Raw genomic sequence first — 15,924 nt, forward strand, 5'->3', positions numbered from 1 at the left:
TCTTTTCCATCCCGAATCCCGCGTGTTTTTCTTCTCCGGTTGGAGCTCGGCGTTCCCGGCGACGCTGCCTGGTATGTCGAACGGAGGAGGGCTCGCGACATTAGCCAGAGATATTATTTTTCTGGTCGCATTGTCGCCTGGACGTCCTTTCGTTTCCTCTGTTTCATATTTATGATACTCCCCTTAACGGCAGGAGAGCGCGGTGGGTCCGCACGCATAAATTTTCGTGCCCTGTGGTTACGGTGAAATCGCGGGCAAGCGTCGAGTCGCGTCGCGTTGCGTCGCGTCGCTTCGCGTGATTTTCTCGGCCGCGCGGCGAGCGAGGCGAGCGAGGAGAGCGAGGCGAGCGAGGCGAACGCGGCGGCGATTGTCTCGCGTACTCGCGCGGCGTTCAAAGGGAAGACTAAAGAATAATTTGGACGACGGCAATTTGTGGACGGTGCGGCGTAACGGTAACGCGGCGTACGTGAGGTCAGCGTGACGGGGCGCGGTAAAAAGAAGTATCCGCGAGCTCGCGTACGCGCCGCTCGTCTCGGAGAAATCCGCGCGCCATTCGCCATCTCGATCGAGTTCCCGGGGATAAAAAGAGCGAGCGACGATCGGACACGCGAGATAATCGCGGGATAGCGCGATATAGCTAGTTCTCGATAGCGTGACGACGATTTGTCGGTGCTCCGCGGCGACTCGGAGGCTCGAGAGGAAAGAAAGAATAACTCGATTCGAAGGCGATTTGTCGATCGGCAGGTATCGGAAATCGCGGCAGTTTCAGCGGTAGGTAACGCTCTTACACTTGGAACTCGGAGCGTGTAGACGCGCGCGTACACCACGTAGCACATAGCACGTAGCACGTAGCATGGACTAGGTGAACGAGGCAACCGAGAAGCCGAGTTCTGAGATCAAGTCACGCGTAGCCTAAAGAAAGTTGTTTAAAGGTCAGTGTAGCTCGACTTGCATCAGAAATGCCAATCTAGTTACGAAATGTGTACGGGGAACAATGATACCCTCGTGGAGAGCGCGATTCGTTCCCTCGCGCACTGTCTCCTTCGAATTCTCCACGGAACGTCCTCTCGACGTGGTTTCCAGCGAAACGCGATAAAATCTGTCTACGCTGATCGCGAGTATCTCTCGAAAACCTCTCCGGAGCACGCGTTTCGCGTTTTCGCCGGTATACCGTCGCTCGATCCGTTTCGATCGCCTTTCCGACATCTCTCTCGATACAGGTTTTCCCGGAAAATTTTCCTTCTTTCCTCGTACTTTCTATCCGCCCGTCCTGAACTTTTCAAAATTTCCCGAATTATACCGTCTATCGGTGGGCCGTATCTTTCGCGTTATTCATATCCGCGGAATAATGCTGAATAATTTCACCATAAATACGTGGCGCGTCCACGTGGGCGTAAAGTAACGATAATGCAAGTAAATAATGGACGCGGGAGTTTTATTACCTAGGCGGTTGAATGGCAAGATAGAATCTACGTGTCCGCGGCAGTACAGCCCCCTCGAACACCGAACGCGAAAAGGGGAAGAGAAGAGAAGAGAAGAGAAGGGAAGGGAAGAGAAGGGAAGGGAAGAGGAGAGAAGAGAAGAGGAGAGAAGAGAAGAGAAGAGAAGAGAAAAGAGGAGAGGAGAGGAGCCGGGACGCAACCAGACGAGAGACCAGTCACTCTCGCGAGTCGGTCTCTTTTCGCTGAAACCTCGAATCTCCGAGCGACGATCGAGAACGTTTAGGAAAATTATTCCGTAACGTTGTTCGCGTTACCTTTCCTATTTCTTTATTTGCCGTTTCGCCTGCCGTCGCGTCGTCGAGATACCGACCGTTCGTTCGTCGACCGGCGTTATTTCTCTTCTGCCGTCGATTAAATAAATCCTCGCCTCGCCTCGCCTCGCCTCGCCTCGCCTCGCCTTGCCTCCACAACGACATAGTTGTCTTCCTTTACGACTTTATATAGACTCCACTCCTTTGTCTCTAGCTCCAAGCGAATTCTCGTTTCGTTCGTTCCGACTATTCAAACTTGCGAAATAAATAGTTATTCGATATATAGGTCATCGATCGGAGTACCAGCTTCTTGCTCTCGCGATTCTACGCGATCACGACCTCCGTGATTCGGTTACTTTCCACCCACCGGTGGCTTCTCGCGTTTACCTTTCCTCGCAGAAATATCCTACGCGAGTCGTAGTCGATTTTTCCTCGAGTTTCCACGGGGCGAGCGAAACCGGGGTGGTCGCGTCGACGTTGCTTCGACGTGTCGCATCGGTGCGATCGAAGCTGTAAAGTTGGCGAACCGGAGCCGCGAGGTTGATCGATTTTCGAGGGAGGAGTCGCTGCAAGTGGCATTCACGAGAAACCTAAAAAAGTAAATCTGCATTTGAACTTAATCCTTGATTGTGCCACGCCTCCTCCTTTTTTCTCTCTTTTCGCCCTGGTCCCGAAACTTTCTTCCTCCTCCTCCTCCTCCTCCTCCTCCTCCTCCTCTTCCTGCATCTCTTGGTCTTTCTCGAATGGTAGGTTGTTCGGGCCACAGGCGTTGCCCATCTCGCGCCATCATTTAAGTAAATTACCGGCTTGCCGCGCAAGAAAGGACACTGTTGTATGGTCACCATTATTTTCCGTATAACTCGTATATGTACTCCTCTTTTTCGAGTTCCGGTGACGCGTTCTTTCCTCGTACGTTCTCGGGAACGCCAGTTGGCCGCTCTCGGCGAAAGAGAAATGGCGAGCATAGGGAGAGTCGGGTGGCAAAGGAATTGCTAAAATTGCTGAAATTGCTAAAATTGCTAAAATCTTTGGAATAGGATAAAGGAAAGGCGTGACGATGGATCTCGGAAGCTCGGAGTTGCGCGTGTTGCGCGTCCTCGGGTGGAAAGCGGTGGAGAAAAATGGCTGACAGTGCGCGGCGCGGCTGACATTTGCCCGCACGTTTATCGCGATAATACGGCTTTAGGTCAGAGGGTGTGGCCTGGCCAGATTGATTCGGCGAGCTCGCTTCTGCGCGCTACGCTTCGTTACCGCGATCGCTATGGCCGCTTTCCTTGTCACGGCTTTTCATTCATCTTTCGCCTTCCATTTGCCGCGAGAGCCGATAAATAGACCGAACGATAAAGCTGTCGCTATACGCTCGTTCGATACATCCGACCATTCGCTTCCCGTAATTATGATATACGAATGGAGAATTTTCCTTCGAGACCGTCCGCTTCGCCACTGTTTACTCGAGTAGCTAGCAGCCCTCTGTTGTTTCGCGCGTTTTCTTCTCTTTTATCCGGCCGCGAGTAGATATGCCGTCTTACCGTTAGAACGATTTTCGTTTCTCTCTTTGGATCGATCTTAGCCGGCGGATCTCGAGCCGAGCAGCACGCGCGTACGCGGTATACCTCTCTTGGCTCGGTTAATCTTCGCGGAGAGATTAATCGAGAAGGAATCCGCGCTCCGCGCGAATCCAATCGTGTACGGTCTTTACGCGGAAAGACGGAAAAGGCCGCGAATGAGATAATTAATCGTGACGGTAAATGTGGTAAATGGGAGCAGAAGGCGCGCGCGATCGCGCGTGTGCGCCAGCGGGTTTCTTTGTCAGCCGTTGAGGCCGCGAGGCCGCGAGGCCGCGATTGGTCGGAATAAAAAATACTAGGCGGCACGAGCGAACACGGATGGAAAGGTTTTTCATCTTGCACGCCAGCTCCGATGACGACGCGCTATCTATCGACGGCGTGGGTGTTCGTTCTCGCTCTGACAGATTCGAAAACGCATTATTAACACCGACGGCCCTGACTCTATGATTACGCGCATTAATAGCCGGATGGACGAACTTTGCTCGCGCTCCGCACTATCATTATCGCAACGCGAGAAAGAAACCGACGACGAATCGAGAGACACGTTCGAACCGAGTTGCGAACGGCCGCAGGAGAAGTGGAGAGGAAGAGAAGAAGAGGAGAAGAAGAGGAGAAGAAGAGGAGAAAAGCGAGAGTGCCGGAGGAGCAGCGTTCGAAAAAGAATAACGAGAGCCATCGAAATCTCCGCGTAACGATCGATTGTATCGCGATTCGATCGAACCGCGCCAGTCGCGTGCTTCCGATTCGCGCGCAATTATTTACGCGCGGTAATTGCACGCGGATTCGAAGCTTTCCGCGTTTTCTCCCAACGCCACGGCGAACCACGCGGATCCAGAGATACAAGGCCATTTTCTTTTTTCTTCACTTTCCTCCGTTTCTTTTTTTAACGCGCGACCTAACAATACGATTCGAAGGCAGCAGTTTGCGATCGTTGTTGGTTATTTTATCGATGAACGCGTACCAGAGCTCACATCCATCCTGCTCGAGACGATATGGCATTTAAATATAATGTTTCGCGCGCAAGCGCGCATATCGTACCTCGCTACAAACTCCTTTTCAAATTGCATATCAGGTACGATCGAGTGTTGCGAGTATACCAATCTTCTGACGATGAATAATTCATTGTGTAAATAATTCATAAATCGCTATATAAGCTTGCCGGACGGTGAGCCAGAATCGTTCAAAAATTTCCGATGAGAATTTTTTTAATCGATTCGTCAATTTTCATCGCGATTCTTTTCGTTCTTCCGTGCGGTTAATGGAAAACTTGGCCGATCGTCGTCGAAGCGTGGCTCGCTTACCTGTCGCGCGTTCCTGCCGATGATTTTTATCGTTCACGGCGTATCGTTTCGATTTTCCAACGATCTTTCGCTAATAACCGTATCGCGTTTGAGTCGCAACGTTCAGGGTTAGTTTAACCTGTCGTATCTGCGATCTCGCTACGTTCTGCCGCCAACTCACCGATCTATACCGCAGTAGGCATTCTTTACGCCTCGATAACGACCGCGACCCACGACGATGACGTTTAAAAATTCACCTTACGTATTCCATACCGTTTCTTTCCATCCGCGTCGTAACGGACCTCTCGAGGTGCTTCGAAATTCCTCCGAGTGAACTTTTAAAGTTCACGCGCTTCTCCTCTCTCCTCTTGCAGAAAACAGGCAAAACAACGTATTTTCTTGCTATATCTGACTAACTAACATCGTTATCGCTCATCCAACGAATCGATGGTCGCGTTTCGATCAAACTCGCGGTGACTTTATCTATCGTTCGGTGACCACCCTTTCGTCCATTTTTAACCTCCAAGAGTCGGCATGGAATCGAAGAAGGGAGAGACATATGTGTGTGTGTGTGTGTGTGTGTATAGAGAGAGAGGGGGGGGGGGGATTCGATACGTTACGCGATGTACGCGAGGAGAGTATACGAGCAATGATCGAAAGCGTGGAGAAATCGAAGAGTCTCGAGGAGTCGAGAGCACGGGACGGTAAGGTAAAGCAAGGGAAGGAAAGGGAGGGAAAGGGAGGGAAAGGGAGGGAAAGGGAAGGAAAGGCAAGGCACGGCACCGCACCGAACGGCACACGAGGGCGGTGTTGCGCGTGTACAAATCATGCAAAGAATGACGCGGCATCGGCCCGCTCCCTCCCATCTTCGAGACGAAACTGTGCTGTCTCTACCCTCCTTTCTCTCTTTCTTTTCGTCTTCTTTCCCTTCCCTCCGGCTGTGCTATATGCATCATAGAACTGCCATTGGAGGCGCGCGCGCGCGCGCGCGGTATAGGAGACCTCATGCTGCACAGCCCTCGATGCGTTCGTTGCATATTAACCGAGAACAACGTGCCGCATGCGCTTTCGTGAATCACCATATCGCAAGTCACCCGCTCGTTTACCCGTTCGCTGCTTGCTTAACCTACTCCGACTCTGACTCTGTTCCTTCGTGCCACCTCTTGGACCGTGTCTATCCTTCCACACTCCAGACCCTACCCTTTCCGCGAACTCGGCTTTCTTCGGAACCTCGGTTCGTTTGCTCGGATCACCGATATCCGAGCGACGATGGACCGAGCGAAACGACCGGCCCGAATCTCTCCGAGATAACTCGCCTCGCGTACAGCCTTTCCAATTTCCCTGGTTTTCCGACGCGTCGCGATACGCGAGAACAAACTGGTATTCTCGACCTTGTCCGTCTTCTATTTCCAGCAGACGTCGGACCTGGACACGTTTCTCTGTAGACAGGATCTCGACCGACTGCAAAAGTACGAGGATGACGACCCGGAAAAGGAGTCGAGGGAGCCCTCGGTGCAGATGGAGGACTTTTTCGAGGTCGGAGGGCCGGCGTGTCGGCCACAAGCGAGCTTCGTCTCGTCGAGGAGTCAGTCCGCGGGAAACGACGACGACGTGTTCCTCAGGCCGCCGTTATGGGAGGACATCACCTCGAGTATACAGAAGCTCGATCCGGAGAACGCGGACATGTTGGGTTCGCAGTCGCACGTAAAGATGGAGACGGACGACGTGGCCTCGCCGGTACTGTCGCCGGTCGAGATCAAGACGGAGCCGCTACCTCCGCCACCGACCTTGCACCTCCTCGAAGGTCCCGCTTCGAATTCGGTGTCCACGTACGCGAACGGTCATCCGAATCCGTCCACCGGCCCGCAAGTCGTCCACCATCGGACACCCTCCACCGCCTTCAAGACTTTTCCCTCCAACAACAACAACAACAACAACAACAACAACAACGTCGGTAGCAACAGTAACGGCAACAACAACAGCAACAGCAGTAGCGGCAACGGCAATAGCAACGGCAACGGGACCGGGAACAGCAACAACAACAACGCCAACGGCATAAGCAACAACAGCGGGAACGGAAACAGCAACAATAACAACAACAACAACAACAACAACAACGATTCGACGACGAGTCATCACGGAGGTGGGAATCAGATCGGTGGCAGCGCGACGTCACCGCTTTACGGTTCGATGACTAGGTTAATGTATATTTCCCCGCTGACGCCGCCGATTTCCGATCCTGGCTCCCCGATAGGGGCCCCGCCGAGACGGACACCGCCTCCACCCTATCCCCAGCCGCCCATTATGAATCCGCCTCATCGGATTCAACCTCCGACCATCACTACCAAATTCAATAGGCGGAACAACCCCGAGTTGGAAAAGAGACGCGTTCATCACTGTGATTTCATAGGTAAGTGTCTTGGAGCACGTCGCGGTGCGTCTTACGATATACCTATACGAATATATATGTATATATATATATATATATATATATACATATATCTGTTCTCGCGGAGTGCTCTTTTATCCACAGCGGATCCGTAATAGTACGCGTAGTCGATCGGATGACGCGATGCTTTCAGAGAAACGGTAACAACGCTCACTTGGTACTGGTAACTATTTCGTTTTGCAGGTTGTACAAAGGTCTACACGAAGAGTTCGCATTTAAAGGCGCATCAGCGGATACACACGGGTAAGTCGATCGTTTTCGTCGAACGTTCGAGCGTTACCGGACGATCGCGCGCGGCTCGAATGCGTTTTAAGGGAAAACGGGTACGCGTATTCGCGCGTCGGTGGTGGAAAGAAGGAACGACCGTGGAAATTAGATATGTAGCTCATCTACGAAGCGAAACGAAGCGTTTGAAAGCGCGAGGTCGGGCACTCGGCGTGGGCAGGGCGCGGTTCTCGCAGCCTCTCCTTCTTCCCAACCTCCTTCTTCGTTTAACCTTCGTCTCTGTCCGTCTTTCCGTCCGCCTCTCTGTTTTACCTTCTCTCTTCCTCCTGTACCTCCTCCTCCTCCTCCTCCGCCGCCGCCGCCACCTTACCCCCGGGAGTCCCTCTCTCTTCCTCGCGCTCGTACAGTCTCCAATCTTTCCGTCCGTGTGCGCGGTGTCGCGCAAAGGAGCCTCTATCATATGTAAACGTATAAGGAACGCACGAAGCGTGGTATGCGACACTCCGCTTCGTAGACTCGGAGCTAGCGACCCACATCCTGTCCGTATCCAAACACGCTGCTCGCTAACGCGCTCGTACCTACACCTACGTGTATTTGTACACGGTCGAGCATGAAAGGAGTTTCTGGCTGTCCGCTAAAGTCACGCTGAATCTTCTCTGAGGCTGTCGCGCGGTCCGTCCGTCGTCGCTCGATCGAGCATCGATGTCTCCGCGCGCGACCGTCCAACCGGCCTCATCCTCCGACCACTCTGTATCCGGCAACGGAGCGAACCGCATACGCCGGAGAAATTTATGCGCGAAACGGTATAACGCCGCGTACCTTCTTATAGGGGATTAACTCGATCCGTGAAAAACGATCAGTCCCGGCGAAGCGGCGAAGCAGCGAAATGAGAGATTTGAGAAAGGATGGTACGAGAAAGACGATTTGGCTCGTGGAACGGCAAAGAGGAGGGCGGTTCAGAGGACGCAAAGTTGGCAGACGTTCACCGGCTATGTAAACGCGGGCAGGAACGCGAAAGCGGCCATACACGCGTGCAGAAACGCGTATATTCTCGTGGATAAGAACGAGAGGGGGGGGGGGGACGATAGATGCACGCGTGCCCACTCGACAACCTCTCGCGGAATGTCTGCTGAGAGAGGCGTCCGAACAGCGATGTACCACTTTCCAATTGATAACGCGAGGTTTTGCTGTAACTCGTCGTCGCGTTGCACCTTTTATCGCGTTTTACCAACTATCGGAGAACCTTCGCTTCTAACGAGCTTCGTCTCGATTCGACGAAATCGAAGCGGGCTGGTCCAGCTATGCCGCTTCCGCGTCTTCCACTTTGCTTCTCTCGTTCCGCGCATCGATCGTGCCGAGCTAGCGCATGTCTCGTCCGATTTCATCGAGAGATTCCAACGATCGCTCGAGAACGGAGCGATTATCCTGGTTTACTTTTGTCGTAACGTTGGCGAAAATGCGGCGAGTATCAGCGGTTATCGCGTTAGCCCAGTTCTCGATTCGCCATCGATTCGCCATCGATTTGTGGAAATTCCAGCTGGAGATTCGGTTTTGCGAAGCACGAGGGAAAAGAAACGACCAGGGGGCGTATTCGAGCGCGAAAGATGAATCGCGAGGGGTAAAGCGCAGTGGCGTAGTTAGCGGGTCGAGAGCCTCGGGCACGTGGCTCTCGTCTTGAATGAACCAGCGTCGAACCGCTTGGTGGCATAGGTCTCCGCGAGTCCGGCATTCACCGGTTGTCCTCTGGTCCGATGCACCTCGACACACACGCGCGTATACACGTGTGCTCGCGTCTCTCCCGTCTGGTCCCGTCTCGGTCCCGTCTCGGTCCCGTCTCGGTCCCGTCCCATCCCGTGCCCTGTCCCGTCTCGAGCGTCTCGAGAAAAGAATATCGGCCGATCGCTCGTAAATTATATACCGTCCAAGGTGGAACGTCTATATTCGAGGATTGTTCGACCGGTCGTGAACGAACGTCGATCGATTCTTGGATCAACGCGAAGGTATTACGGCGCGCTTAGTATTCCGCTAATGTATTCGAATGCGTTATACCGCGTGTAAGCCGTACACGTTGCGTGCTTCTTAATAGGAAAATTTCGTGCGCGTCCACCGATTTCAGGGTTTCGCGCGAGACAACCTTGGAGAATCGTTCTTTTTTATTCTCTCTCTCTCTCTCTCTCTCTCTCTCTCTCTCGCAGCCGCTTGGGACAGATGTTATCGAAATTATAGGCGAAACACGGGATTCGCCACGCGACGAGATAAAAACGATCCTCTCGAGGTAGCTTCGCGTCGCGATAAAGGAAAGAAACGGCCTCGGAACCCGGAACGACCCGATTAGACGCTTCTAAAATGCCTTTCGAAAATATCGATCGGTCGCGACGAAAATTCTCGTCTCGTTCGCAGCGGCATGCATAAAATCTCGGAGGTCCAAGAAACTCTCGCGAGACGAGCCATATGTACTTACGTACATGCATGCGTGTGTGTACGTATGTATATACGCGAGATGAAGCGTACGCGTACCGTTTCTCGCGATACACCCGTCGCAGTCTACCATTCGACACGCGAATTTCTCGCCGGTTACTCTAGATAAAGGTTAATTTCGCGCTTTCGAAACAAAACGACGAAACAATTTCTCAAGAAAGAGACACGAACAGAGAGAAAGAGAGAAAGATTTTCGAAAGACGTCGATACGTACGACGGCACTCGGTTTCGCATACATTCGCAGGAGGTCAGAGTCTCTCCGTGTTGGTAGCAATTGGTCTCGATTGGTATGATCGATGAACGACGAGCGAATGTGAAAGAATAAACGAGAACGGGCAATTGTGGACGAGTGTCAATTGTTTCCGAGAGCGAGCGAGCGTGGTGTGGAAAAAAAATGAAATATCCACGTGGAAACTTAACCTCTAACACTCCGGTTAGGTTAGGTTAGGTTAGGTTAGGTTAGGTTAGGTGGAAGAGGAAGACGCAACGCGTCGCGCGTGCATATGTACATACTTAGGTAGGTACGCATACGCAGTGATATAGGCAGAGTAGGTAGACGGTACACGCGGTCTGGCGCACTCGTGCGTATGTAGAGACAACCGATTGGCACGTATGCGAGGAGAAGTCTCACGGTGTAGGGTGCGCGGACACGAGGCGAGCAACATTCCTGCATCCATGCTTTCAACTTTGGCAACCTTCTAGCTTGCTGCGCGTTTGCCCGCTGTCGTTTTACCGGCTTTAAAACCCGACGATCGGCCTTTCCCGGCGGAACCTTCGCGATCGCGGCTTCTAACGGTGTTGCTCGATCGTTAAAACGAGCAACGAGCAAAGTCGAGGAGGAAATAACGGGTGGAAACGACGACGAGAGAGGAAGAAGAATCGTTGTCCGATGGACGAGAAGCGGTGCTAGAGAGGACGTATACGAGAGTTTCGAGAGCGAGTTGTCGGATCGTGAGACGTTGCGAATGGCAAGCACCGGTGTACCGCGGTGAAAGTGATCCGAAATTAACGGGGACGCCTCGAGGTTCGTAGGCGTCGTCGTCGTCGTCGAGCCAACGGGCACACGCGATTCAACGGATACGTTCAACATCTGGAACGTTATCAACCTCGTAAAAACGCGCTCGTGTCTTTTTCGTTTCTCTCGTCTTTTGTCCATCGCGTCCATCGGGTCCGTCGGGTCCGTCGGGTCCGTCGGGTCCATCGGGTCCAACGGGTGAATCGCGTCCTATCGCGACGTTGTTCACTCTCGATGTGGAAGCGGGAGAAAGAAAGAATTCGCGCTGTAAACGCAATCCGTTGGAAATGGAGGATGAAACGTGTTCCGAGGTGGGAACGCGTGGCCGCGTGGAGAAGATCGGCGAGAAAAACGAGAAGAAGATGGGAGAAAAAGGGAATTGGCGTTAAACGCGAGTTATTCCTTGAAAGCGAGAAAAACTGGATGCAACGGGCTTGTACGATCCGATGGTAACCGATCGAATGACTTAATAATACGAGTACACTGGCCAATTAGACGACGACACGCGCCGAACAGCTTTGCTTCTCTATTTTTATCGCGATCGATTTATGCGCGCAGGATCGTCGTTCCGTCTCTCTCTCTCTCTCTCTCTCTCTCTCTCTCTCTCTCTCTCTCTCTCTCTCTCTCTCTCTCTCTAGCTGCCGGCCGATTAATTCTCGCGATCGCGAAGGATAAGCTCGCTCGCTCGCGCGTGCACACGGCGTGAAACGATCCATCGATTCCCACGAATCTCGCGAGACTCGCGTCAGCGAGGAAACGCTACGAACGAAGGAGACACGCGACAGAGACGACTAGTGGTAAGAAAAAAAGCTATTACCGGAAAGCTGCTCGGAGTTAGGTCCTTTTCTCTACGCCGCGGCCGACACGACGCGACGCGATGCGACGCGACGCGACGTCTCGAAGAAATCGCCGCGGAATTCTCATGAACGAGCAATACCGTGAATGGATGCCGCTCGTGGTGGTAATACCGATTGTATGGGAGTCGTGCGTGTGGCTAAGACCGGTTGGGGTCGTCTCCATAGCGAGACCGAGCCGTTCCGTACAGCGGAACGAGTCACCGGTATGCGTGGGCGTATTTCTCAGCTATCGAGCCTTCTCGCTCGCTATTTTCCGACGCGAGCCTATAGTTTTATTACCTCTCGCAACCATTTTTCTCCGTTCTTCGCGAGATTCCACGCATCCAGAACTATTTTCCACGCGGCTCTACCCAAAATCCCATCTTCCATCAGCTCTTTCCTCCTTTTCCTTTTTCTTTTTCTTCTGCTTCTCCTCTTTCTTTCGTCTTGCCTGGTTTATCGCGAGCCACGTAGAGCGCGAGGTATACCGAATTGGTCGGTAGTCGGTCGGACTGGAGAAGTAATCGGAATGCGCGAAAGCTACGAAAGAACCGGGCAACCGAGAGCGATCGTGGGATCCGAGCTCTGTAGCGAATACCTGTTTGTTGACAACAGACGCACGCGCGTTCGCGCGCGAGTGCGCGTGCGAGTGCGCGTGCGGCTCGGTGAAACTCTCGTCTAAACAGCGTTTCCCGCGTCAGCTGTGAAAAGACACGCTCGGCCAAGTTAATTAGTACGCGTAATTGGAACGCGAGTAGACGGAGCGCGTTTCGAGTTACGCTCGTCGTTATTAGGCTCGTCGTCAGATCGCTGGTATTTACTCGCGGTCACGAGCTTTATCGTTAGTCGCAGGACTATTCGCGGAAAGGTGATCGATCGGCGGTTAAACGGTGTCTGCGCCTACAAAGTCGTAATTAACAGTTGCCGTGGTAAAATCGCGATTACGGAGGACGCGCAAGGATAGGAAAGGAACGCGACTCGCGAAACGATATCGCGGTGGAAAAGGGGAGAGGAAGGAGGAGAGAGAATTTTGGAGATTGGAGGCGTGGGGGAGGGCAAGGAACGAAATCGGTGTGCAACGGTGCACGATTATTCCGCGGTCGGTAGGTAGAGGTAGTTGGGCCAAGGAAAGGGACCTATTGAAGAACAAAGCGGCGCTGCTCTTTGCGACGGCGATAGGTATACGAAGAACCTTAGGCTACGAGAGATGCCGCGTTGACCTTTAACTGTACCCGCATGCCGCAATACGCTCACCTGTATTCTAGCGCAATCCGTTCGCGTTCTCGCAGCACCGATCCTGCTTCGCTCTTACTCCTGCTCCTGCTTCTGCTCCTGCTTTTGCTCTTCGCCTCGCCTCGCCGTGCCGCGCCGCGCCGCGCCTCGCCTCGTCTCGCCTCGCCCCGCCCTGCCCCGACAACTGTCCTCGCCTCTCCTCACCTGGCCTCGCCATGCTGCCACTCGCTCCATCTCGCCTAGCCTCGCTTCGTTGCAACCGAGCCAACGGTCCCGAGATGCATACGCTTCGAGTCCAGTTAACTTTTCTCCATCGCGAAAACTACGCCTTCCTCCGAGCGAAATCACGCTCGAACCCGTTAAGCCGGGCAACGCGCGTTACGCGCGCCAACCCTGCGACAACCTTTGCCCCCGGAGAAAATTATCTTTGCTCGACCGCGTTATCGGTCGGACGCGATTCGCGGGTAGCTCGCGTTTGCGTCCACTTCCAAATTCCTGTCGGCTGTCCGCGCAACGGTATACAGCGCGTCGTTTTGTGCCGCGTTTCGCATGCGAATGCAAAAAATCGCCGAGACTACGCCTCCAGTGAAAGTTGCGAAGCATCGATACGCATTGTACCCGTTTTTGTTCCAGGTGAAAAACCGTACCAGTGTCAGTGGCCAGAATGCGAATGGCGATTCGCCAGGAGCGACGAATTAACTCGTCACTATCGAAAGCACACCGGTGCGAAGCCCTTCAAATGTGCCGTGTGCGAGCGGTCCTTCGCCAGGAGCGATCACCTCGCCCTCCATATGAAACGGCATCTTCCCAAGCAGCACGCCAAGTGACCGTACCGCTCTTATTCGTCTTCGTCTTCGTCTTCGTCTTCGTCTTCGTCTTCGTCTTCGTCTTCGTCTTCGTCTTCGCCTTCGTCCTCGTTCCCCTCTTCGTCGTATGACTCCTCGAATGCGCACCTTCTTCACCACGCTGATCTCTTCGAATTTCTGCCAGCTTATCCGGAAGTAACTCGCGGACTCGATTTTCTTTTTTGATTAACCTGCAATTTCGATACTTTATCTCCGATCGTTCCTCTCCAAATCTTCTCCATTTCGGTTTCTCGACGTTTAGTTCAAAGTCGTTATCTTCCGCGTGTCATATTTGCGCGATAATAAAGGTTCGCGGTAAAGAAGAAACAAATCGTTCGATTGATCTCGACGAAACAAAAGATCATCCAAGGATTTTCATAGTTTCGATCGCGATGATCATCGAGTTAATGGCTTGCTTACGGCTCGTAGTTACGAATACGTTGTTCGTATTCGTTCGCTCGATACGATGAAAATATCGTGCACGTATATACAAGCAGTGGCGATTGTAGTGGCTGGTTCACTGTCGTCTCTACTGGCTCTCCCTCTCTCTCTCTCTCTCTCTCTCTCTCTCTCTCTGCTGCCCGGTGTTTTCCGCTCTTTTACGACCATTTCGTATAAACGAAGACGATAAGTATAAATCGCGTTAAACGTCGAGACTCTGGATTTTTGCGGTTCAGTTTCGTTCGTTGTCCGAATTGCGTGAAAGAAAGAAGAAGAGAAACGAAAAAGATTTCCTTCGAGACGCGACGAGACGAAATTCGAAAACGAGACTACCCGTGTTCGTCTACGATATCGCGCGAGATTCTTGGTAAGAAAATCGGTCAAACGCGAGTGCCACGGTTTACGCGAGAGGCATGGTTCTAGACGAAGCCAACGTAAACACGGGTCGGCCTCGTGGTTAGTTTTCGCCGATGTCTTCCTGTCTCAGTTACGTGTTATTCTTCGCGGCGTTCGAACGAAACGGCTCGACGTGTGAGACCGATTGTGTTGTTGATCGAGGCACGCGCCATCGGAACTTGAATCGTAAGACAAGTAGTTAACGATCGTTCTTTTCTTTCTCTTTAAAGTTACGATTTCATTTTCCACGCGATTCACGCTAACGGAATTGTTCGCGCGCACAGTGAAACTCTGCGCGCTCCCGCGAGAGTGCGTTGTCCGCGCGAATAATTGGCAAATAAGAGGTTAATCGAACGCGACGAATCGCCGAGTGATTCGATCAGCGAGACATTGCGGCGCAAGTTCTATTGTTTCGAGAGGATGCGAGTAGTTTTAAGGAACTGTATCGTTACCATGCTCGTCGGCGGTAAGTGTTTAAAAATTCCTCTTCCCTGTCTATCCGATCCGCGCGGAACCGAACGGTGAAAATGGAGCGAATGTCGGGACGCGCGGCGTAGTCGGACGCGAGAAAGGATAAACCTTTCGCGGGTGCTACGACGAGTATCAACGGCATCTATTTTGGATTAACTTAAGCGAGCACGCAATAGCGAGGGGGACCGTCTGTGAAAGAGTGCGAGCGTCGACGAGAGAATTATTCGCGTGGAATCGTTCCGAAGGAAATCCAGTTAATTTATTAGTCCGTGTACATAACGATCGCATACGTACGTCTGCGTAACGAGTGGACGTGTCAGGCAGCCGTTTCGGCCACGACTTTCCGTCGCTCGCATTCCTTTGCATCGAACCCCCTCCGTTCCGCAACGAGGAGTCTAGAGGTTCTTTCCAACGATCGCGAAATCCATAACCACGTTCTCCACCGCGATCCACGCGAGAAAGAATCCACCTATTATAGTGATGCCTTATGTACAAATTCGTATAGATACGTCTCCTATATGTATATCTCTCTCTCTCTCTCTCTCTATATATATATATATATATATACACGTATATGCATGCACGTATAACCATACGCGAATATACGTATACGTGTATATACGTATAAATATATGTATAATCGTCGAGAAACTGTCACGTCGCATTCTCTGCGGCTGAAAAGTTATGCACTTTTGCGTGTGTATACGTGTAAAAAAGCGATGCATATCCAATACTTATGTAGTTAGTGTAATATTATCTGTATAATATGCGATTTAAATATTCGAATCGACTTCGCGTTCGCGTTCGTCGATTCCACGATTTTATCGATTATCTTATTTACATTCGCGAAATGTGGTGCGCGTAGATATACTACGATAGAAAGACAAAACGACAATTTCGCTTAGTCGTGAGTTTAAAAATGAAAAAAAAAAAA

General features: G+C 52.1%; 1 protein-coding gene across 2 annotated transcripts in view; it reads left to right on the forward strand.

The window, feature by feature from the left end:
* The window catches only part of LOC108545984 (cell wall protein IFF7), a 37,199-nt gene extending 23,528 nt beyond the window's left edge, over positions 1 to 13,671 (forward strand). The window contains exons 2-4 of one of the 2 annotated variants that reach the window (XM_017897881.1): positions 6,015 to 7,011; positions 7,234 to 7,293; positions 13,471 to 13,671. In XM_017897881.1, the coding sequence (XP_017753370.1) occupies positions 6,015 to 7,011; positions 7,234 to 7,293; positions 13,471 to 13,664 (1,251 nt within the window). In that variant the 3' untranslated portion in view covers positions 13,665 to 13,671. The remainder of the gene's footprint in view (positions 1 to 6,014; positions 7,012 to 7,233; positions 7,294 to 13,470) is intronic. The other variant, XM_017897882.1, reaches the window with a different exon arrangement.
* The last annotated feature ends 2,253 nt before the right edge of the window (positions 13,672 to 15,924 follow it).

This window comes from Eufriesea mexicana, unplaced genomic scaffold (genome assembly GCF_001483705.2).
Source record: "Eufriesea mexicana isolate 0111107269 unplaced genomic scaffold, ASM148370v2 scaffold572, whole genome shotgun sequence".
Taxonomy (NCBI): Eukaryota; Metazoa; Arthropoda; class Insecta; order Hymenoptera; family Apidae; genus Eufriesea; species Eufriesea mexicana.